The sequence below is a fragment of the Pistacia vera genome, unplaced genomic scaffold (assembly GCF_008641045.1).
Source record: "Pistacia vera cultivar Batoury unplaced genomic scaffold, PisVer_v2 Contig1249, whole genome shotgun sequence".
NCBI classification, from domain to species: Eukaryota; Viridiplantae; Streptophyta; class Magnoliopsida; order Sapindales; family Anacardiaceae; genus Pistacia; species Pistacia vera.
In genome coordinates, this window is record NW_022195302.1 from 241319 (window position 1) to 264599 (window position 23281).

A 23281-nucleotide genomic window follows, 5' to 3' on the forward strand; every position below is an offset into this window, starting at 1 on the left:
ATTTATTGGAAGCACATGATACACTTATAAAAAAAAAGGTGGTGTGTGATAAAATATGAAGTTAAAGTAGTTAGAAGTTCTCTTGGTGATGACATGTTATAAATAATTGTAGAAACATAAACTAAGAGGACTAAAGCGGTTAAAACAAGAATACAAGGGTTTAGCAATTCATATTCATTTTTCTCCCATTTTCTAAGTGTGCAGTATAATAAAGGATTGGTTAGCTGTTTTAGAGTTAACACCATCGAATACAGCCAACACAATCGGCTTTATAACCATTTCGTAAGCCAATTTTCAAAAGCCCCCAGCTAAAATGCCCACATGTCTCTATTTCTGAAGTCCTAGAGCCCCCTCCATCTCAAGCCATTTGGGAAGTTGACAAAAACCTAAAGGTGTTCGGGTCCATTTGCTATGACTTAAATTCTCTTATTTCTTATCACGTAGGTCGATGGAGAAACTGTCGCTATTTCAATAATTTCTCTGACTATATTTTCCATATTAACCATATTATTGTTATAACTTATAAGTGTGTGCCAGGAGTGATAAGAGAGAACACAAATGTGAGTTCATAATTACATAACCGTGTTGTGCGGCCCTCGGGGAAGCAACAAGGGAGGAAGATCTTGCTCTCTACTCAGCACACAAAGTATTTCTTCCCGGCCAAAATACTCAGGTCATTTACTTCATTTATAAAGGTTCGTTCTTCTAATTACTTTATTTGCATATATATTTTTTCTTCTGTCAATTGGAATATTTATGTGAAGTGAGGTAGAGGATATTGTGTTTTTTAAAGAGTGAAACAGAAGGGTATTAAGGGACAAATCATGTCTTTAACCTTAATCACTCAAACATTCCTCTTCCTTTACAAATACTTAATCAAAAAGGCTCTTTTAGCAAAATGCTTTGGAAGGAGTCTTCTTGTAGAATCATACGATCGAACGAAGAAAATTCCAGAAAGTTTAAAGAACCCTAGAACTCTAAAGAACTACGGATCGTGAAAGCCCCAAAAATTGACGAATCAATTAAGAATAGACCTAGAGATCGATGAACCCTGATTTTAACCTGATATGAGAGTGAGATTAATGGCTGTGTTAATGTTGTTTGTGAGGCATAGGCGTGGGATTAAGAGGTTGATTTTGGCGAGTTCTTGTTGGGTTAATTGTGGTGTTAAAGTTGCAGTTTTAGGTAATGGGTTCAATGAAGATTGTTCAATTGTTGAAGATGATGAAAAAGATTGAAACTTTAAGAGATTTGAGGAAGAAGAAAGGATTTGGAGAGGTTTTGTTCTTAAAGATTTGATTTTCATAGTCATCATAGCGATGTTGTGAAGTTACCAGTTTGGAGTGGCCATGGGGTTTCAGCCCCTTATAATTTATATGCGTAAAAGTTTGAGAAATTACATGGAAACCTATTAGATTTGAGAAATTTACACTAACATCCTTTTATAAATACCAAGCTCGAACTCGATAAGCCAGCGGGCTTAACCCTGGTGCAATGGCATTATGAAATTCTATGAACAAAATTTTATAAAACAATCGATTGAAATTAACAAAAATGACCCTCTGATTCGGATTGATAATAAAAATTTGGTTGATGTTGGATTTTGACACCAACTATTTGTATGTATAAAGTGTTGAGTTAATTTAGAAATTACACGGAAATAAAAAATGAAATAAATAAATGAGAGATATTTTTAAAGTGGTTCAGATGCTTAAAGCGAATCCTCTATACACTGTCTTTTTATAAATGAGAGATTACAATTATGTTGAGAGTAACGACCAGAGAATAGAAATACAGAGAGAGAGTGTTTATGTTATCAGAATCCCGAAAAATAGAGGGGAGCCTTTTATTTATAGTAAGAGGTTTTTAGGTAATGATCACAAGTCTGTAAGCGGGTAGGTATTATACAATTCCTACACTGCTTCCCATTGATTGATTGCACAAGAGATATTCTTAAATCGTGCAGGTTTGAGCAGGTGGATGACTCCTAGTCACTCACTAGCCAAATCTTTACTTCCCAAGTTAATGACAGTCTTATTTCTTCTGTCTTTGAATGATGTAACAGTATTTAGATGACATAAATCTTTATGAACTCTAATTGGTCTTGACTGATGTAAGCGTGTGTCAGCTTGATTTTTTGGGCATAATAAATTTATTATTATAAAACTCTGTTTTTTTGATAATTTATGGGGACAAAATATGATAACCCCGTAAAAATTTAAAAGAGGGGGGTAAAATAATAATGACAAATATTAGGATGTGATCGATTGGGATAGACGATGTTATTATAATAATCTATAGGGATCTTACTGACAGTGGACAAACAAATATTAAAATGAGGTCCTCTTTCAAATCGCGCAAAATCTATCAGCTCTCTGCCCTTGATTCTTGTATTCATTAAAAAAGAATGCATTTACCTTTCTCCCCTGGGAGGAGAACTTGAATCTAGCTAGGGCGCCCTGCCCTCGTAAGGGGTATAACTGTCAGAGGAAAGCGCAACGAAGACCCTCTTTAAGAGAGAAAGCTCCCCGCCGCTGAAAGAGACCGAAGAAGGTTCAACTAGCGCTTAGAGTTCGGTGCGAGGATCGCTGCCGTTACCTGCCGCACACGCCGCCGTACGCCGATGTGGAGGTATTTCCTAATTCTTTCCTGCTTATTCTTTCTATGAGTTAAGTGAATGATGCATTCAATCGGTTTTAAACTCAATTTCTTATATTTAATTTAAAGACATTCAAAATTCAAAATTGAAGTAAAATTGTGCTGTGCTGTGCTTTTATTTCTTGATTCATGTGATGCTTAAATTCATAATTTCGACATTTTTTTTCTGTTTGTCGTTTAAATGTAGCAATGGTGTAAAACTAGCTTTAAAATCTCTCTCACTAAAATGAATCTACTTGTGCTACATTATTTTTGTATTTTTGTTTAAAAATATTTTAAGGTTTTCTTTCCTTTTCCCTTGTTTCTTTGATGGGTTGATGGTAAATTATAATTTTGATAATTTTGCTAATAGTTTTTGTATGAGATGATTCTGTATTTGTGATATTTGTTACAAGGTAAAATCGTTTACAGACAGTTTGTGTACTGAAGATGATGAGATATATCATTTGTGTTGACATTGCAAGAAGCGAATTCACATTTTTTTTTTTTAAGAATTTGTAAATAATTTGTTATCTATGCTGACATTTTCGAAGACAATGAACAAAAAATGGTAGAGGGAAAAATAAAGATGGGAAAACTTTTTCTTTGATCTGGAAGTTCGGTTCGAGTAATATCGTTTTCTTGTGCAGTATAAGAACTTGTAGTCAGAAAGCCATGACATGCAAATGTAGCTGCAAAAATGTCGCCAGAGTCAGCAAGCTCTGGCTCTCATATCATATATGATGAAAATCTCAGCTCTACAATTTTGCTTTCTTCAATCCATACTCTCCAAGGCCTCCATCACAGCGTAATATTTTAACTGTAGCTGCAAAATTTTGCACGGTAGAGGGAAAATAGAATGGGAAAATTGTTCTTTGATCTGGAAGTTCGGTTACAGCGTAATATTCATGTTTTCTTGTGCAGTATTTAGAACTTTGTAGTCAGAAAGCATGGCATGCAAACGTAGCTGCAAAATGTCACCACAGTCAGCAAGCTAGCTCTCATATCAAATATGATGAAAATCCACCTCTCAAAGCTTTTTTTCGTCTTTAACTCCATGACTCTCCCAAGGCCTCCATCACACCCCACATCCATATCAATAACTCCCACTTCTTCTCTCCTCGAACATGCAATCTCATGCGCAGTCTCTCATTCTACAGATTATCTGGTCCATTTCATCTTCAGTCATCACTTCTCACTCTCTTCTCCACCACTTAACAAAAAAACACTTAAATGCGACTCAACAGTTAGTTTCATCTTTATGAAGCAATTGTAAAGCTCTTATAAAATCTCAGTCAGTAGAGCAAGCTCTGTTTTATTTTAATCAAATGTGATAAGGGTCTTGTACCTGAATCAAATTGTTTAATAATCTGTTGAGCTTTCTTATCAAATCTTCTTGTTTTGAGAAGAGTTGTTTGTTTTTTAGTGAGAATAAATGTAGGGTTAAATTGGATGCCTATAGTTTTGGATAATGAAATTGGGATGTTGTGAGGCTGGTGATTTGAACAAGGGATTTGAGGTTTTTCATCAGTTGGGGATTTGGTTGGTCTCCAATGTTGTTATGTTACTACTTTGATTGATGGGTGTTTTGTAAAATGGTGATATCGAGAGAGCTAAAAGTTGGTTGATAAAATGGTGAGCTAGGTTTGTTGCTAATCAGTACACTTACACCATTTTGATTAGTGGATTATTTAAAAAGGCCTTAAAAGGGTGTTGAGCTATAATAGAAATGCAGTTTAATGGGGTGTCACCAAACTTGTATACTTATAATTGTTTGATTAATGAGTATTGCAATGATCGAAAAATAAGTGAAGGTTTTTAAACTGCTTGATGAAATGCGGTGAAAGAGGTGTGCTTGCAATGTGGTTACATATAACACTCTTATGGTGGATTATGTAAAGTGATGAGGATCCGGGAGGCGGAGAGGTTATTTTATCAGATGAGAAATGCTAGTATATTCCCAATTTATCACATATAACACAAAAAGATAGAGGTTTGTAATGTTGGGCAATTGACAAGGCTTTGACATTCTTTGATCAATTAAAGTCAAATGGTCATTCACCATCTTTAGTGACTTTAATGTTCTAATGGGAAGTTTTTGTAGAGCAGGAAATTTAGGTAGAGTTTTGATATGGTGAGGAGATGGAGGAGAGGGGCATAACTCTTCTAAAGTTACTTATACAATTCTAATAGAGCATTTGCTCGATACTGATCATATGGAGAAAGCTTTTCAGATACATGCCTTCATGGAGAGGCTGGTTTGGTTCCAGATGTTTACACGTATGGTGTTTTGATCCATGGATTGGTATGAAAGGCCAATATGAAAGAGGCATCAAAACTATTCAAATCAATGAGTGAGATGCAGTTGGAGGCGAATGATGTTGTATATAATATGATGATTCACGGGTATTGCAAAGAGGATAACTCATATAGGGCCCTTAGGTTGGTTAAAGAAATGGATGAGAAGGACTTGTTCAAATGTGCTAGCTATAGCTCCACCATTGGTGTCCTTTGCAAGGGTGGAAAGTGGCAAGAGGCTGAGGTTTACTTAATGAGATGATAGAGTCAGGTTTAAAACCATCAGTTTCTACATACGACATAATCTCTAGAGCCAAAATGTTAGATAACTCAAGATTTCAAGCATTTTCTATCTCTCAGCAACATGGATGTAGACGGACTTAGGAGTGATTCCATGGGCAAAGTCAAATCGAAGCTTTCCTGCCGCAATGGTGAGCAACCTTGTTCTAACCAGCTGCTGAGTAGAAGATGGAGACTGTTGAACATTGCTGAAATCAAGGTATATCTATAACCATTTGTTTTGTTGTATTACAGTATAGAACATTTGACTTATATTTTATTTAACTTCCTCCAGTCCAACTGCTTATGTTTAGGTTTGCCACCTGCTGAAAGAAAAAATTGATTAAATGGGTTCTGTATTGAACAGGAAAGCGGCAAACTGATTTTTCCCAAAATGCAAAGTGAAGGTAACAGCGAGAACTTTTACTCACAGCACATTGTAAATGACAAAAACACAAAATTGGTGGGACATCAACCGTGTTTATATATTATAATTTTGTTTACTATGATACAATGCAAGGAATCTGATTGTTTAGTTATTCATTTCATCCTAATTTTATTCCAAATCGGTTCTGATGATCACCAACCAAATTTGAATTCATTTATTTCATTTGCTAAACTCACATCGGACATCTCGGCAATTGTGAATGACAATAAAGACAATTGATGAAGTGATATAGTTTTGTATACCATTATGATCAATAAATTAGCTATATTTGGTTGTTTCGTGTCTGATATTTTAACATTATTTTATTTTTGAAATCCCTACATGATAATCTCTCATTTCTATATATATATATATTTGGTGTTGGAGAAATTCTTCGGGAAGACAGATATACCATGTCATTGTGCACTTCTTCAATCAAATCTTATATATATATATATATATATAATATATAATATATATGAGTGTGTGTGTTGTGAAAGGAAAAAATTGTGTGTTGTGTTGTGGTTATCCTTTTTGTGTGTGTTTGTATCCACGAAGTGCTGGTCCTTTTGTGTGTGTTTTTGTTTTTGTTGTGCTTTTGTTTGTGTGTTTTTGCGTGTTTTTGTTTGTGTGTGTGTGTGTGTGTGTTCAGTGTAAAATTGCCTTTGCTATTCAAATTGCTTAGCTTTGGCTTTTAACTTTAACTTTCACTTAATGTAAACATCAACTAGAAGACATGCATGAATCATGTGTGGTAACATTTTACTCCCTTCTTAAGTTTTTGTGTTCAAACATATAAAACTCTATGAAAATCTAATTTATTGGCAAGCACAGATACACTTTAAAAAAAAAAGGTTGTGTGTAAAATATGAAGTTAAAGTAGTTAGAAGTTCTCTTGGTGATGACATGTTATAAATTAATTGTAAGAAACATAAACTAAGAGGGACTAAAGCGGTAAAACAAGAATACAAGGGTTTAGCATTTCATATCATTTTTCTCCCATTTTCTAAGTGTGCAGTATTTACAAGGATTTGGTTGCTGTTTTTAGAGTTAACCAACGAATACAGCCAACACAATCGGCTTTATTAACCATTTCGTAAGCCAATTTTCAAAAGCCCAAGCTAAAATGCCCACATGTCCTCATTTCTGAAGTCGCTAGAGCCCCCTCCATTCATCAAGCCATTTGGGAAGTTGACAAAACCTAAAGTTGGGTCGGGTCCATTTGCTATGACTTAAATTCTCTTTATTTCTTATCACGTAGGTCGATGGAGAAACTGTCGCTATTTCAATAATTTCTCTGACTATATTTTCCATATTAACCATATCTATTTTATAACTTATAAGTGTGTGCAGGAGTGATTAAGAGAGAACACAAATGTGAGTTCATAATTACATAACCTGTTTGTGCGGCACTCGGGGAAGCAACAAGGGGAGAAGATCTTGCTCTCTACTCAGCCACACAGTATTTCTTCCGCCAAAATACTCAGGTCATTTACTTCATTTATAAATGTTCGTTCTTCTAATTACTTTTTTGCTATATATTTTTTCTTCTGTCAATTGGAATATTTATGTGAAGTGAGGTAGAGGATATTGTTGTTTTTTAGAGTGAAACAGAATGGGTATTAAGGACAAATCATGTCTTTAACCTTAATCACTCAAACATTCCTCTTCCTTTACAAATACTTAATCAAAAAGGCTCTTTTTAGCTAAAATCTTTTTGGAAGGAGTCTTCTTGTAAGAATCATACGATCGAACGAAGAAAATTCCAGAAAGTTTAAAGAACCCTAGAACTCTAAAGAACTTACGGATCGTGAAAGCCCCAAAAATTGACGAATTCTTAATTCAAGAATAGACCTAGAGATCGATGAACCCTAGATTTCTAACTCTGATACTACTGTAAAGATTCAAACCAATTACCAAATTCACTTAACAAACTAAAATTAAGAACATCACAACACACAAAGAACAATCAACCAATAAGAACACATTATCGTGTTCACTTATCTAAGATTTGGATAAGCTACATCCACGTTGAACTCCACAATTGAGGAGCTCTCTACACTAATTAGAACCTTTGTTACATATTACACACCTCTCACTCTACTCGATCTCTCTCTCTTCCCACTCAAACTTTCTTCTTACACCTACAAATCTGCTCCGAGGGAACTCTACTCGAAACCTTGCACCCAAGAGTAAACTCCACCCTCACGAAGTGACTGAAAAACCTTACTGTAATGACAGAATTTGCAGCAAAGAAAAACAAGAAAAATACAGGCTCTTATGCGATACAACTGAGAGAGAGAGATGTTGAATGAACTACAGCTTCTGTTATCTTCAGACGGGAGAGGGGAGACTTTTATACTGCTGTCCAGGTGGCATCAAGACAGCCATCAGATTAGTTCAAGCAATCCAACGGTTAGAAGAAGCGCAAGTCAAAAAGGGCTACGTATAAGATAAGTGGTGCGACGTCGTTTCTAACTTCACCTTCAACAATGTCATTTACTTTATTTATAAAAAGGTCTCAGAGGAGAAGATCATAATATTGTACATGTTCATCTTTAATTAACGTGTTATTTAGAACTTTATAAATGAGTAAAATAATCTTGTATTTCTATCGCAACTCAGGTTTTTAACTCTTCTATATTCTGTTCGGCATCCGGGAGGAGGAGGATAAGCTCTCTTTCTCTCAGTATATTTTTTCTTTGGGACATAATATTCAGGTTCTTAATTACTTACTTGCTTACTATTTTTATGTTTTTTGTGTTAATTTACTCCCCTAGTCTTGCCCTTCGAGAGGCTCAATTTCCTCTTACTTTGCTTAAATTAATGATCGAGTTACAAAGTAGTTTTTGAACGAAATTGCGTTTAAGTGAGTGAGAGATTTTGGTTAAAGTTTGGAGACCAAGATTTTTGAAAAATCTATCCTTGACATTAAGACGATTTAACAAAAGTAAACTGAAGTAAAAAACAATAAGGGTGTTTGTCATTTTGTAGGATATCTACCACCTGAGTCAGTGGACGCCATAGTCCTTGTAAGTCTCTTGTTGTAGGTTTAAGGGGTATTATTCAAGACTAGTTTTACTAGACACATACAAAGGGGACATATAAAGACAATCCTCACCTTGATTTTCATGATTTCTTTCTCTCTCTCTCTCTTTTTCCGTTTTTTCTTTGTTTTTTTCTTCTGATGTGTCACTACTTGTAACCTTCTTTGTATGAGTCTTTGTAAGAATAGCTTTTTCTAATATAATCCCCCTTTGTATTGTCTTTGTAAAACTAGCATTACTCATTATATTATATATCTAAGTGCGGCCCCTTCCTTTGTACTTGGGTTCGCCTTGCTTTATATATATATATATATATATATATAATTTTACTGGCTTTTATGTTATTTTTTACATATATCATTTTCTTAATTGTGAATCTTTTTATTTTTAAGATAATTAATAATTTTATAATTTTTTTTATTTATTTATAAACTATAATTGACCCAAAATCCTATTCAACCTTATTTTGAAAATCCTAATTATAAGATTTTATATTATTTTTAAGATCTTAGTTAAAATGCATACTCTTTTGAATATTTAATAAAATATTTAAATGAAATCAAGAATCTGATTCAATAAATACATTCAATTGTTAAAGTCCATCATTATAGAGTGTTGGTCTAGAGGACATTCTGCATAATTTCTAATAAATATTGAAATGGCTTTTGCTAAAGGCAGCTCATAGAGGTAAAGAATTCATTTCCATCCTTTAAAGAGTAAGTCTTTTGGGGTCTGCGTGGGTTTTATGGTAGCGGTTATGAGGGTAAACCATCGTAGCGGTTTTGAGGGTAAACTACCGTAGCGGTTTTGAGAGGTTTTTAGTAGGCGTTTTTTAAAACACCCAACCTGTGTTGGGAGTTTATTTTCCAACGGTTCTGACAGTTTTTGTAAATGATAAATGTACATAAATACCCCTAAAATTAAAACACTCTCTCTTTCGCTTAATTAACTTTGAAGTTATAAATTTGACTTGCATGTTTTTAGCTACTCAGTCTTGTGAAAAGGTGTTTTTACAAAGTTGTACTTATGTTTCTTATTAACACCTGGTTTTGAGTTTTACTTCCATTATCATTAGTCTGTGTCAGATTTAAGTGAGTTTTGGGTTATCCGATTTAGTAGAGTAGAAGCCGCTATAATTATCAAATTGGAATGCGGACATAGTTTTGACTCCTGTGAGAATAATAGCAAGCAAAAAAATTTGAAAAGAAAGAAGAGATTGTAAATTAATTTAAATGGGAGAAACAGATTGCAGTCAAATACTGAACACGTTTGCTTGAGAGGCGTTGAAAATGGTGGTTTAAATAGCTGGTGAATGACAACTTTTCTTTTCAAGTTTTGAGAAGATGTAATAGTTAATACTTATTACTATTGGAAGGATTTTTGAGAAAGAAACTACACTGGTTTGGTTGACGCCTAATACATTATCAGAAAACCAATGCCAATTTGGTTGACGCCTAATTTGCTGAAAGTGAGAAGAATCTAATACAAACCAAACGAGTTTTGTGCAGCAAAGGGATTTGTGTGTAACAAATTAAAACCATTCACTCACTTCGTGTGCAGTAGCAAGAGATTTGTGTGCTAGAGAGAAGTCAACAGCAGCGAGAGATTTGTGTGCAGCAAAGGAGTGGAAAGGGGTTTTTTTGGGATAAAAGTTTTAAACCAGCAAAACACTCCAATTTGGGTGTTTATAAACCTCTCAAAAATACACTACACTGGTTTGGGGGGGGTTTTTAAACCATGCAAAACCACCCTATTAAAAATCTGGCAAGTGGGGTTTTTAAACACCTCAAAACCAGTCTAATTAAAACCCTCCCAAACCAGTGTAAAAAAAACTCCCAAGCAGACCTTGTGAAAACACGACCTGGTCTTCACGTCAACACTGCAACTATTTGTTTAGGCCGAAATATTGATCAAGTTCGTAATTATTTTCAAACTTTACTTTATTATTTTAATTATCAGTTATTTAATTTGGTATAACTTGTTTATATAATTTCTTTATGCATTGTATTCTTGATTCTATTTATTTATTGGTATAACTTGTTTATATAATTTTTCTTTGTTAAGACTTAACACAATTCGAGATTAGGACGATGATTTAAATTTCTAATTGGATAAAATATCTGTTTCAACATATAATTATAAACCAAATGAATGAAACACTAGGAATTTTTAAAGCGGCAAAAAATTAATTCATAAAGAACCTTGTTAGGTTTAAGGGGTTAGGAGTGATGCATTTTTTAATAGATATGAGGATACTTTGACTAAATTGGCAATAATCATATATCTAAGTAGGATTTTCAATAAAGTTAGGAAGTTATTGTTTTCTGATAAAGATTAATTTACTCTCCACATCTACCCATAATACTATCATATATACCCTATTGCCACCTATCTACCCCTCCCAAGGCCGCCTCAAAATTATATTGATCTCACAATTTCCTCATTCCTAATTTCCCTTTTGGTTTTAGAGGTTATTGGTAACTAAGTGATAAAAACTTGTTTTCGGCGGCAGGACCTAGAGCTTCCAAGATGGAAAGTGTTGTTATTGAACTTGGCCAAGCAACTTCGCAATTAAATATGATGAAAAGCGTTGTATACACAAAGTTCCTAGGAATCTTAGAAAGGTAAATGACGAAGCCTATACTCCTCAATTAATTTCAATAGGCCCTTATACTATCACAGAGAAGAGTTGACTGACATGGGAATACATAAAAGAAGATATAGTGATGCATTTTTCGGACGAATTTTCCCGGATAAACTGTCGGAAATCGAAAAATTTATCCAGGCGAACAAAACTCGAATCGGCCATCATTATGCAGAGCTGCCTGACGATCTTATGGGCAGCGTTGACTTTAAAGAAATTATTCTACTGGATGCTGCTTTCATCATCGAGCTCTTCTTGAGATTTTTATTAGGATATAAAGATGATTTTTTGCTAACTGAGGTGTGGCTAGCACCTATAAAACGGGACTTATGGTTACTCGAAAATCAGCTCCCGTATTTTGTGCTTGATGAGATATATAAATTGGCCAGCACCTACGCCACGGAAATGAAGTTTCTCATTTTGAAATGCCCTTCAGTGATCTTTCTGGCGTTTTCTTTCAACTCCATCTCCCGCCCAACAGACCACTTCATATGCAAAGTACTAAATTCAAAATTAAACATTTCACTGATTTGTGTAGATATGGTCTAGTGGAAATTCCGCCGAATGCTAAGTCTAAATTCTCATTGAGGTCCCTCGGTGCTGTACCAAACGTGGTCAAATTGAAAAATTCTGGAGTGAAATTTCAGCATAGTCGGGGTAAATATTTGGTTGACGTTCAACTCACCAAACGACCAATGTCATTTTCTAATAAAGTTGAGTTGCAAATTCCACATATTGAAATAACTGACAACACAGAATGTTTGATTCGAAATCTGATGGCCTTAGAGGTGTGTCAGTATCCATCCGAAGCTTATATATGCCGTTATATTCACCTAATGGATTCACTTATCAATACCGAGCAGGAGGTGGATTTGCTTGTCGAAGACGGAATTATTTACGATCCTGCAGGTGACTATTCTGTAACAGCGACCATGTTTAATAAACTCTGCAAACAAATTCCTCAAAGTTATTCCCATTACAACATTTATAAGACTTTGAGTAGTCACTACCGCACTCCTTGGAACCATGCCATGGAAACCTTGGCTAGTGTGTATTTAACCAATTCTTTGGAGAGCCACGGCAACTGTTGCTGCAATTATACTCCTGCTGCTCACTTTGGCACAAACTGTATTTTCTATCCTGCAAGTTGTCTAACGGAAATATAGCTATGTAATTTTACTTTATGTATGGTGCTAGCTGCTTTGTTGTTTTTAGTGTAATATTTTTAATTGTATTAATTGGTTAATATTTTTATATGTGGATGAACTTATTTTGTACCTAGCTAATGATCAAGACACAAATATATGTAACTAAAATGAACTTATGTTCAAGCTTAACATGAAAAATAAAAAATAAAAATTAAGCATCTCGTAATGTTCTCTTATTAATTTGCTTTTTATATGATTTATGTGTTTGGATGTCCAACCTTTGAAGCAAAATTATTCAGAAGCCCCCAATATGAAGGTAACTTATTTTGGTGTGATGAATAATCCCTTTTGGTTAAAAATAACCAATAGATTTACAATTTTGTCATCTTTCAAATTTTGACTTTATATTTATCCTTCAAGAACCTTACATAATCAACCTCTTGTCTTCAATTTCCTATATCAGAAATACCTCTCTTAGATTAAAAATGTTACAGAAAGGACCCTCTCTTATTAGTCACGTGGCCTACGTCTTCTCTCTTTTTCAAGCTCACGTCGCTTACCAGTTACTACCCTGCCAATTTGTAATGGGCGCTTCTTCATTCTTATCACGTGGGTCAATGGAGAAAGTGTTCGGCCATTTTGATTTAGGATTTCTCTGACTATATTTTCCATATTAATTGTAAATATATTTCACGAATCAAATTGATTTGCATGAATGGAGCAACAAAGGAAAACTATGATGTCAACGTTAAATCAAATTGATTTTCACAATCCATTCAATCTTCATCCGAGCCATACTCTTAGTGTGATGATTGTTTCTCAACAATTAACAGGGTTTGAGAATTATTCACATTGGAGTAGAGCAATGATTGTTGCGTAGCAGCCAAGAATTGTATCGAATCTACTCTTGATTCGTCCTTACACAATCTTTGAGAGAGAGTAAATGCCATTGTACTGTCATGGATCTTTAATCTAGTGTCTAATGAAATTTTTAGTAGGGTTGTTTATGAGACAAACGCAAGTATTGTATGCAGATCTCAAAGAACAATTTGATAAGGTCAATGGAATGAAGATATATGCATACACAAAAAATAGCTTCTATTAATCAATATAAGCAAAGTGTTTATGCCTATTACCAGTATATGAACATTTGACTTATATTTTTATTTAACTTCCTCTAGTCCACTGCTTATGTTTAGGTTTGCCACCTGCCGAAAGAAAAAAAATTGATTAAATGGGTTCTAGTTTTGAACAGGAAAGCCGGCAAACTGATTTTTCCAAAATAAGAGAATGAATCGTCAAGTAATGTTTGCCATGACTCTTTTGCTTTTATCTCCATCACATGCACATAAAATTACTAATAATTTTATCGTTGAAAAGAAAAAGAAGATTTGTGTTTTTACATACAAGAATTGAAAATATGCTTTTTCACCACCTTTCCATTTTTATTCCTTTTTATATAATTACCTTGTTTATCGAAATTAATTATTATAAAAAGTCCTTAAGCTACCATTAGCATCTTGAATAACAAATCAAATATTAAATTAAATGCTATCTTCCACTTCACGTTACTAAGCTGATCACGTTTCGTACATTGATTACTGTAACAATTATTTGGCTCATAATAATAATTCAGTAGAATGACGATTATGTTTGCCTGAACATACCCAAGATTTGCCGTAACGACAAAGTAGTACTCAAAAGGTTTTGAAACGACAAATAAGTACCTTCCGTCTGTGCTGTTAGTGATTTCCGTTTGCTAATAGTGAAAAGACTAGAATGCCCTTGAAAGTTTGATATTTTAGTTTTTTATAAATTTAAAAATTTATAAAAAAACCCTTTAAGTTTGCTAATTTAACTAAAACAATCCAGTTTATAAAAATTTTATAAAATGACAAAAACGCCCCCACCACCCGCAGTGCCAGATTCTGCTGGGGTGTTTAGTTAAATTTTATATGTTAGGATGTTTAGTTAAATTAGCAAACCTAAGGGGGTTTTTAAAAATTTTTAAATTTATAAAAAACTAAAATATCAAACTTTCAAGGGTATTTTAGTTATAAGTGTGTGCGAGAGTGATTATGAGAGAACACAAGTGTGAGTTCATAGTTACATAACCTGTTTGTGCGGCACTCGGGGAAGCAACAAGAGGAGAAGATCTTGCTCTCTACTCAGCCATACAAAGTATTTCTTCCCGGCCAAAATACTCAGGTCATTTACTTTATTTATAAATGTTCGTTCTTTCTTAGTTACTTTATTTGCATATATATTTTTTCTTCTGTCAATTTCAATATTTATGTGAAGTGAGGTAGAGGGTATTGTTGTTTTTTAAAGAGTGAAACAGAATGGGTATTAAGGGACAAATCACGTCTTTAACTTTATTCAAACATTCCTCTTCCTTTACAAATACTTAATCAAAAAGGCTCTTTTTAGCTAAAATGCTTTTTGGAAGGAGTCTTCTTGTAAGAATCATAGGATCGAACGAAGAAAATTCCAGAAAGTAATAAACTTTCCAGAGAAAGAAACAGAAAGTTTGGGAGAAAACAGAATTTTCCAGATCTGAAATTTTTATTAAATTCAGCTTGATTACAAACTGATCATGACTTGTTTTTATACTCAAAATAAGTCCACACTGGCAATCCGCGTGACTTGATAGATCAGCAAAACACACTTGAGAAAAGAAACACAAAATGACCATCATCAAACCGTCAATCATAACCCCAGATTTGATGAACTCTGTAGCTACGAGTAACAAAACCCCTGTTCTTCAATCTCTGTAAGTTTGTATTACAAATTTACTACCATATAATAAAACGAACTAACGGGACTTGAATTTCTGTTAACAAATAACCCTCTGTTTAACAGACTTGTAACTACCTTAACATACTTTGATAGTTTGATGAACCAATTCTGGAAAATAAGACTTCAGTAAGACTTCAAGATCTGCTTTTTTATTCCAGATTTATTTTTGACATACTTTGAGCTTGCTGCTGATTCCTTTATCTGCTGTACTCAATTCCGTAACATCCTCCTCTTCCCTCAATCCAAGCAGTAAGAAGTTTCTGCTGCAGCTTGCATTACCAGAATACAAAATTATTTGTTCTTCAATTTCATAACACTTCTCTTCTTTATACTTAGATTAATGAAACCTACCTTTCATTCTCCTGAAAAAACTGCTGGGTTCACATATAGATTGGATATTTGATTCTTACCGAAAAAATCTTCTCCAAATTAGTTAAGTTGATAGATGTTCCCTTACAGCTCTTAGAAAGATTATTGGTTTTAATTTGCAACTTTTTGAACGCCTACATAACTTTATTGACATTAACCAGGATTTTGATTCTTTAGATGGAGAGATTAACAAATTAACAAGGCACAAACAGAAACAGTTATAATTATACATGTTTTGGAGTTTAATATACAACATGTTTCAATAACTCCCGTCACTAATAAAAACAAAATTTTTGCAATCTTTTGACAAGATAAGTTTGGCGCAGATGTTGTTGTCTTCTACCATCAAAAGTAATTGAATCTCTTAAAGATAAGTTTGACAAGACATGCTCTTTAATTAATAAGATAAAATGGTGATGGGAGGATGAAAAGTAAACACAAACGTATGAAATCTGTGTGGAGTTCGGGGAAGCAAGAGGAGAAACTCTTGTTCTCAACTCAACTACATATATTCTTTACTTATTTATGGATTAGCTGCGAAGTTAAAATCTTATCTCAAAGTTAAAATTAAGTCATAGGAATGGCTTGATCACATTCAAGTGCCACAAATTTCGTGATCTTTACTTAATTATCAGACTAATTTCGTGATCACATTTAGTGCCATCTGACTAATTTCATGATTTGTGCCATGGTAAAAATATGGATTAGTTTCAACAAACTATTCTGAGGGATTAAAACATTATCAGTTGAATGCTAATTGCTAAGTTTAGTTAAAAAAATTCTGAAAGTTTTGACATTAATAAAATAAAATGGAGGAAGTTAGTAAAGAAAGAGAACGATTCAAGAGTAGGTAAACATTGATAAAAGAAAATGGCAATAATGTTGATGTGCTCATACTTAATTAATGCATTATTGAGAATTTTAAGTACGAATAAGTGAGGTATCATAATTTCATTAATTATCTATGTGGCATTCGTGGTGTTAAGTGAAGGTTCAGCATTATATTAGTACAATAGGTCCCCTCACATAAAACTTGGATTTCTTTTTCACTTTCTTTTATCCAGATGAATGCGGAGATTCAAAGACCTTTAGCTTTGATACCATGCAGTGATTCCATTCTTTCATTTTCACTACCGCTTGTCCTTGGGAAGTCTCATTAAGTGAAGTACCCTTTTCTGGAAGAAGGAGAAAAAGAAGCCTTGTTTTCAACTCAGCTGCACAAAGTATTTCTTTTCGGAAAAAATATTCAGGTCCTCTACTTGCTTTAATTTGTTTTAATTTTAAATTATTTTTGATCATTATTTCATACTATAATTAATTTGGTAGTTCGAAAGTTCTTAGTGAGCAACTAAATATAGATATTTATGTAAAAGTGCACACTAACAAGCATTCTAGGTTTACTGTCAACATGGAATTAAAATCTGCAACTAAAATATAGATATTTATGTAAAATGATCGAGCTAATTAGTGACGGTTAACTCACTAAATATATTATGCTAATGTTATGTAAGAAAATAAGAAATTAAGACTTACACGCATCTAAAATAAGATAAAAGAGAGAAAACAATAATGTTAACAAACATCAAATTAATTAGGAATTCTGGAAAAACCATAGCATTAGTTTGAAATATCAAAACTTAAATCTCATTCTGTAGTAAGATATACTAATACTAATAATAATAATAATAATAATAATAATAATAATAATAATTAATTAATTAATTAATAAAATAAAATAAAGAAGAAAAATTCGAGGTTTAGATATTGTGTACTTCTGTAAAAAATTTTAAAAAAGAAAATTATTCATTCAAGGTTGGTTTAGGCAACAGGTAACTTGATGGCAAACAACTTAGCAAGTTGTGATGAGGAAGAACATGAGGTTAGAATTGATATCCAGGCCGCCGAGTGTTGTATTCACAAGGTTCCTAGAAATCTACGGGAAGTAAACCCAGAAGCTTACACTCCTCAGTTAGTTTCAATAGGCCCTTATCATCATGGCCAAAATGCGCTGGCTGACATGGAAAATCATAAAAGGAGATACATGAACTCGTTTGGTCAACGAATCCCCTACTCTCCTGATAGAAAGAAGGAGATCCTGAAATTTGTTGGAAAAAAGGAAAAAAGAATCCGCCGTCAATATGCTGAGCCACTCGACATTCCAAGTGATGAGTTTGTAGAAATGATTATACTTGATGCCGTCTTCATCATTGAGCTCCTCTGGAGATTTGGGAATAGGGACAGTTATGATTTTTTGCTAAATGAGGTTTGGCTAAGAGCTATAAGACGGGACTTGCTGTTACTCGAAAATCAGCTTCCATATTTTTTGCTTGAGGGTTTATATAACTTGGCCTTCACTTCTGCTAGCAAAGATGAAGTGTCTGATGACGAAAGGATTCCCTTCACCAGTCTTTCTGTTTTTTTCTTCGAACTCAATCGCTCGCACAACAGACCGCTTTCTTGTCAAAGTAGGAGTATCAAAATTAACCATTTCACTGATTTGTGTAGATATGCTCTAGTAGAAATTCCAAAGTATCCCAAGTTTAAACTCCGAATAACGTCTGAGGATATTTTACCCAACGCACTGAAGTTGAAAAATTCAGGATTGAAGTTTGAGCCTTGTCGGAATAGATATTTGGTTGACATACAATATCAAAAGATAAAATCACCAATGTCCTTTTCTACTGTAGTTGAGCTGCAAATCCCACCCATTGAAATAACTGACAACACGGAATGTTTGATCAGAAATCTGATGGCCTTGGAGCTGTGTCATTATCCGTCCAAAACTTATATATGTAGTTATATTCAAGTAATGGATTCTCTTATCAACACCGAAGACGATGTGGATTTGCTTGTTGAAAAGGGAATTATTGTGAATTTTATGGGCAACAATTCTGTAATAGCGGACATGTTTAATGAACTGTGCCGACAGGTTCCTTTAAGTTATACCTATTACGATGACCTTTGTTGTGATGTGAACGAGCACTATGAAAGTGCTTGGAACCATACCATGACAACTTTGAGAAGAGTGTATTTCAGCAATCTTTGGAGAGGCACCGCAACTGCTGTCGCAATTATACTCCTGCTGCTTACTTTGACACAAACTGTATTTTCTATCCTGCAAGTAGTCTTGCCTAACCAAATGATTTGAAGTATTTAATTTGTAATAGATGGTATACTTTATATGCAGTGCTAATTGCTTTGTCGTTTTATAGTGTGATTTGTTAGGGTTTTTGATGCAGACAATGTGGTTTCAGAATTTTTAGACAAGTAGGATTCCAAATAGTTCTACGATTTCCTTTTCCTATAGCCAAATGGGATTTTCTTTTCCTATTGACAAACTAAAGTGACATTTGTATTTTCAACTGGTGCATGATTGAATTAGTTTCATAACTAAGTAGATCTACATACATAATATTAAATGATATCTTTACTTATAATTTATTAAAATCTAATTCCAAGTATTAAAATTGTTTGTTTTTATAAATCATAAACATTGATAAGATATTGGTTTCATAAATATCCTTTTAAATATTAAATGAACACACTAATGAAAACACATCTGTAATTGAAAACAAAATAAAAATCTCTATTGAAATCGGAAGGAAATTGACACTCACACTCTTCCCGTAAAGCCACCAAACCGTGTATTCCTGTAAGTCCCTCAAGCCCTCTGAATCAAGCTGTGTAAAATGTAAAAGACAAAATGCTTTGTGTTTTTGGGTCCATTTGCTTTTACTTAGGGGTGCTTAAGAGCTGCTCGCGACTCGGCTCGAGTCTGGCTCGTTAACGGCTTGGCTCGTTATATAACGAGCCGGCTCGGCTCGGTTCGTGAGCCATAACGAGCCGAGTTCGAGCCATGCTCGACTCTGTTCGTTAGGCTCGCGAGCCGAGCCTGGGTAAAAAAATATTGAATTTTTTTCTAAAAAAATGGAATTTTTGAGAGTCAGCTCGCGAGCCAGCTCGAACTCGGCTCGATATATCCTAGACTCTTTCCGAGCCGAGCCGAGCCACAAATTTCATGGCTCGGCTCGACTCGATTAATCTTCTTCTCTCACGAGCCGAGCTCGTTAAGCCGAAAACTTTGCTCGACTCGGCTGGTTAACACCCTTACTTTTACTCATCTTTTCCTAATTCCTTTACTTAATTCTTTAATTAAAACTTATTTGAACATTTCAATTATTCTTTAACTTTTTTAAACATATTGATTATCATAACATATATGTTGAGAGGGGAAAACATTGAACATAGGAAATTTGAATTATTCCTAAACTTATTTTAATATATTGAATGAGTTTGTATAATAACATCAATATCAATGTTATTATATATGCCTTTCCTTTGTTATACACAATTTAGTTAATATTTCTTCTGTTATGCCCAGGAAAATAAAGGGCTGACGTGGGGAAGTCACGTGAAGGGTGACCTGCTCCCGTCAGAGCGACACGCACACGTCAGACCTGCCAAGTGATATGGAGCTCACACGCGTCCATTTCCCTGCAATAAGTCATGCGATGTCAGCTTGGGAAAAGGGAAATGAGACGTAAAGCCGGATTACATCCTGACAATCACACCAAACCATGGATTTAGTGATGATTATACGCTTCAGTTTTGATATAAAATGAAGAAGACCCCTTCATTAAGGGGATTCGGCCATTTTTCATACAAAAAAAAATCTCTCTCCTGTAAACATTTTTACTTTATTAACTCATGTAAGTCAGCCCGCAGTCGCGACCTGACCCACACTAACATCAATACAAATCAGTGGACGTAGGACTTGCTGCCTCAGCATCCGAACCACTTAAAAACTCTCTTTGCATTTATTTCGCTTTATATATATTCCATTTTCACGTGCATTCAACAGCCAATCAACGTTACGCATGTGGGAATTCGTTGGTGCTTAAACTGAGCATCAACATCTTCAAATAATTTTTCATTTGAATTTATTATTAATTTTTGAAATAGTTACAATAAAAATACTGTTGATTATTAATAAAATATATTATTTATTAACATATAGTTATAATGTTGATCATGATAATTTTTTTTTTTTCATATTTATATTGATTAAATAATTTACATTTTAAATTACCTTTTCTCTTATTAATCCTCACAAACATGAGAAGTTAGACAAATATACATTTCTGACACATAACATTACAATTAATTCAATATTTTTATTGCCCATTCATTTTGTTGTGTGTGATTTTGCCAGAACGCTTGCAGATCTTAGAAGCTCGCAAAGCTGTAGTCCGACCCAAAATCAATTTGACCAAAAAACATGCTCAACCCAAATTCAACACGATCCAGAGTAAGCTCGACCCAGCTAATGTTCGTCACAACGACCAATCTTAAGAGCTGTTCGACAAATCAAGGATAAGCTTCAATCTTTGATACTTTGGAAGAGATAAGATCAATATCGTTGACAGTAAAATCTTAGCACTCGATCGTTGAAATCACGGGATTGTATACCAAATCTGATCGCAATCTCGGATTTGTTTCTCTTTCCTTTATAAAAAAAACTTATATAAATAACCCATCAAATTAGTATAGGCAATTTACATTTTTTCTTGTAAACTCTCAAAGTAATAACAGGGCAATTTACATTTTTTCTTTTAAGCTCTTAAAGTAATAACAGAACAATTGACATTGACGTAACTTAAGTCTTAACTTATAAAACCACTTAAAATGCACCAATTCTTTATTTTATTGCACTTTTGTATAACATTGATGATTTTCATTTAGTCACGTGCATATTTGAGGTCAATCAAACCTATCTTGTTAGTGCAAATTTCGTACCAATAGACTTGTCCAAAATATATTTACTGTGATCAATAGCGGCGCCAACTCAAACACTTCTTCACAATATCCAAAAGAAAGTGATAAAATTCCAATTAGACAGCTTGGGTTGGTAGCCATGTTTAATTGAAATTTATTGTTCGGTTGGTGTTGCTTTAAACCACAATAAANTATATTCCATTTTCACGTGCATTCAACAGCCAATCAACGTTACGCATGTGGGAATTCATTGGTGCTTAAACTGAGCATCAACAGTTTGGCGCTAGAAGGAGGGCCTGATTTAGTGTCTACCCTTCATCAGGAGAATCTTTGACCTACTGGTCTTACAGCTACAATGGCCCGCCAATCTGAACAAGAGCAAGGGAACCAGCATGCTGAAGGAGTCCCCCTGGCCCAGAGGGACACCCCTTCCAACATACCTCTAATTTCGCAAAATGTTGCTGGGAATACCCCAGCAGCCCCGCAACTGGACCCTGCCATCAGAAGCTACCTGGAGAGGTTCGACAACACTCTCCAGACGGTCAACCAGAGGTTAGACCGTCTGGACCAAGGCATGTCATCTACGACAGCCGGAGCGGTACAGCCGCCAAAAACGCCTGCAGGTCGCGCAAAAGCGCGGCAGAGGGCGATAGCCCGTGCCGCGAGCACTGCAGCGTGTAAGCGCAAGGGTAAACAAGTGGCAAAAAATAAGCCTACGGGCTCCCAAGGGCCGGCGAATACCAAAGGTGCCCCAAGCAGGGTATCAGCAAAGCTGAGACTTGGCGAAAGAGTGGACCCCGAGTTGTCCCATGCCACGATGCAGGCAAACCCAAGCAAAAACGCTGGGCATGGTGGTTCCGATCACCACCAGCAGAGCGATCCCGATCGTTATGCGGGAGGCCCTCACACCTAGCGGGGCGGTTCGTACCACCGCGAGGGTCGTGAAAGTGCCCCCCACAACCCATCATCTTCACACGCCTCTAGTCAGCGTGTGTCAAGTGCGGCCGGAAATGCCAGCCGAGGCGAGGAGGAATCCGATCTTCGGACCTTCCTGAACCACAACCGAGAAGGCAGGGCTCGCACGGGTGAAAGCAACCCTCAATTGGCTCCATTACCGCAAATTGAGGAGCTGCAGCGAGCTCTGGACAGGTTAAGGGAGCAGCAAAACGAACAGGCACAGGTCGCCTCTACATCCCCATTTTCTCCTGAAGTGCTAGCTGCCCCACTTCCACCAGGGTTCAGAATGCCAGATATGCGGCCGTTTGATGGAAACTATAATCCGAAGGAACATATATATGAGTTCAACGACATGATGGAACTCCACCAGGTTTCGGACCTTGCGAAATACCGATGTTTGGCTGTGACGCTGACTTCTCACGCCAAACGGTGGTTAAGGTCGCTCCCAGCGGGATCGATCAGTTCGTGGCCTTAGATGAGCACGACGTTCTTGCGCCATTTCCAAGCCAACCGGAAATTTTCAATGCCTTTGAGCTACCTCAGCAACATAAGGCAAGAAAGAGACAAATCCCTGCAGTCTTACGTTGACCGCTTCCACGGGGAACTCAACAAGGTGGCTCATGCCCCAGAGGAGTCCATCCGAACTCTTATAATAGCCGGAGTTCGCCCACAAACTGACCTATGGAAGGAGCTGCAGGCTGAGGACGATATTTCCCTCACCAGATTCTACAACCTGGCGGAAAAGTATCTTCGAATAGAGAATTCATTGGCGGCACTTCGCCGTCGCGATCGCGGCACCTCCAGCAGTATGTCAGGTCAGGGAGAAAACAGGCGAGCTGATCGCAAAGGAGACAATGACGATCAGCGAAAAGGGAAGAAACCCCGCTACGAGTAGAAAAAG

The 23281-nt window shown here is 35.4% G+C and overlaps 1 protein-coding gene and 2 long non-coding RNA genes across 7 annotated transcripts in view; all 3 read left to right on the plus strand.

The window, feature by feature from the left end:
- Positions 1 to 10352, plus strand: part of LOC116119198 — a 37965-nt gene extending 27613 nt beyond the window's left edge. The window contains exon 3 of the long non-coding RNA XR_004126342.1: positions 10249 to 10352. This is a non-coding gene — a long non-coding RNA (uncharacterized LOC116119198). The remainder of the gene's footprint in view (positions 1 to 10248) is intronic.
- On the plus strand, positions 596 to 8322 carry LOC116119190. Its single transcript, XR_004126340.1, has 3 exons — positions 596 to 673; positions 7883 to 8101; positions 8267 to 8322. It is a non-coding gene; the product is annotated as an uncharacterized LOC116119190 (long non-coding RNA).
- Positions 10353 to 14567: 4215 nt separating the features above from the next.
- Positions 14568 to 18986, plus strand: LOC116119279 (putative UPF0481 protein At3g02645). Of its 5 annotated transcripts, none has more exons than XM_031405226.1 (3): positions 14568 to 14710; positions 16713 to 16898; positions 17478 to 18986. In XM_031405226.1, the coding sequence occupies exon 3, from the start codon at positions 17486 to 17488 to the stop codon at positions 18794 to 18796; it is 1311 nt and encodes a 436-aa protein (XP_031261086.1). In that variant the 5' UTR covers positions 14568 to 14710; positions 16713 to 16898; positions 17478 to 17485; the 3' UTR covers positions 18797 to 18986. The 5 variants fall into 5 exon arrangements, with proteins under 5 accessions (XP_031261086.1, XP_031261088.1, XP_031261077.1 ...); XM_031405228.1 differs by having other exon boundaries at positions 14568 to 14688; positions 17461 to 18986; XM_031405217.1 differs by having other exon boundaries at positions 14568 to 14688; positions 17471 to 18986.
- The last annotated feature ends 4295 nt before the right edge of the window (positions 18987 to 23281 follow it).

Bases quoted from the DNA above. Each gene is read 5' to 3' on its own strand.
- LOC116119279 (XM_031405226.1), top strand. From the start codon at position 17,486: ATGGCAAACAACTTAGCAAGTTGTGATGAGGAAGAACATGAGGTTAGA.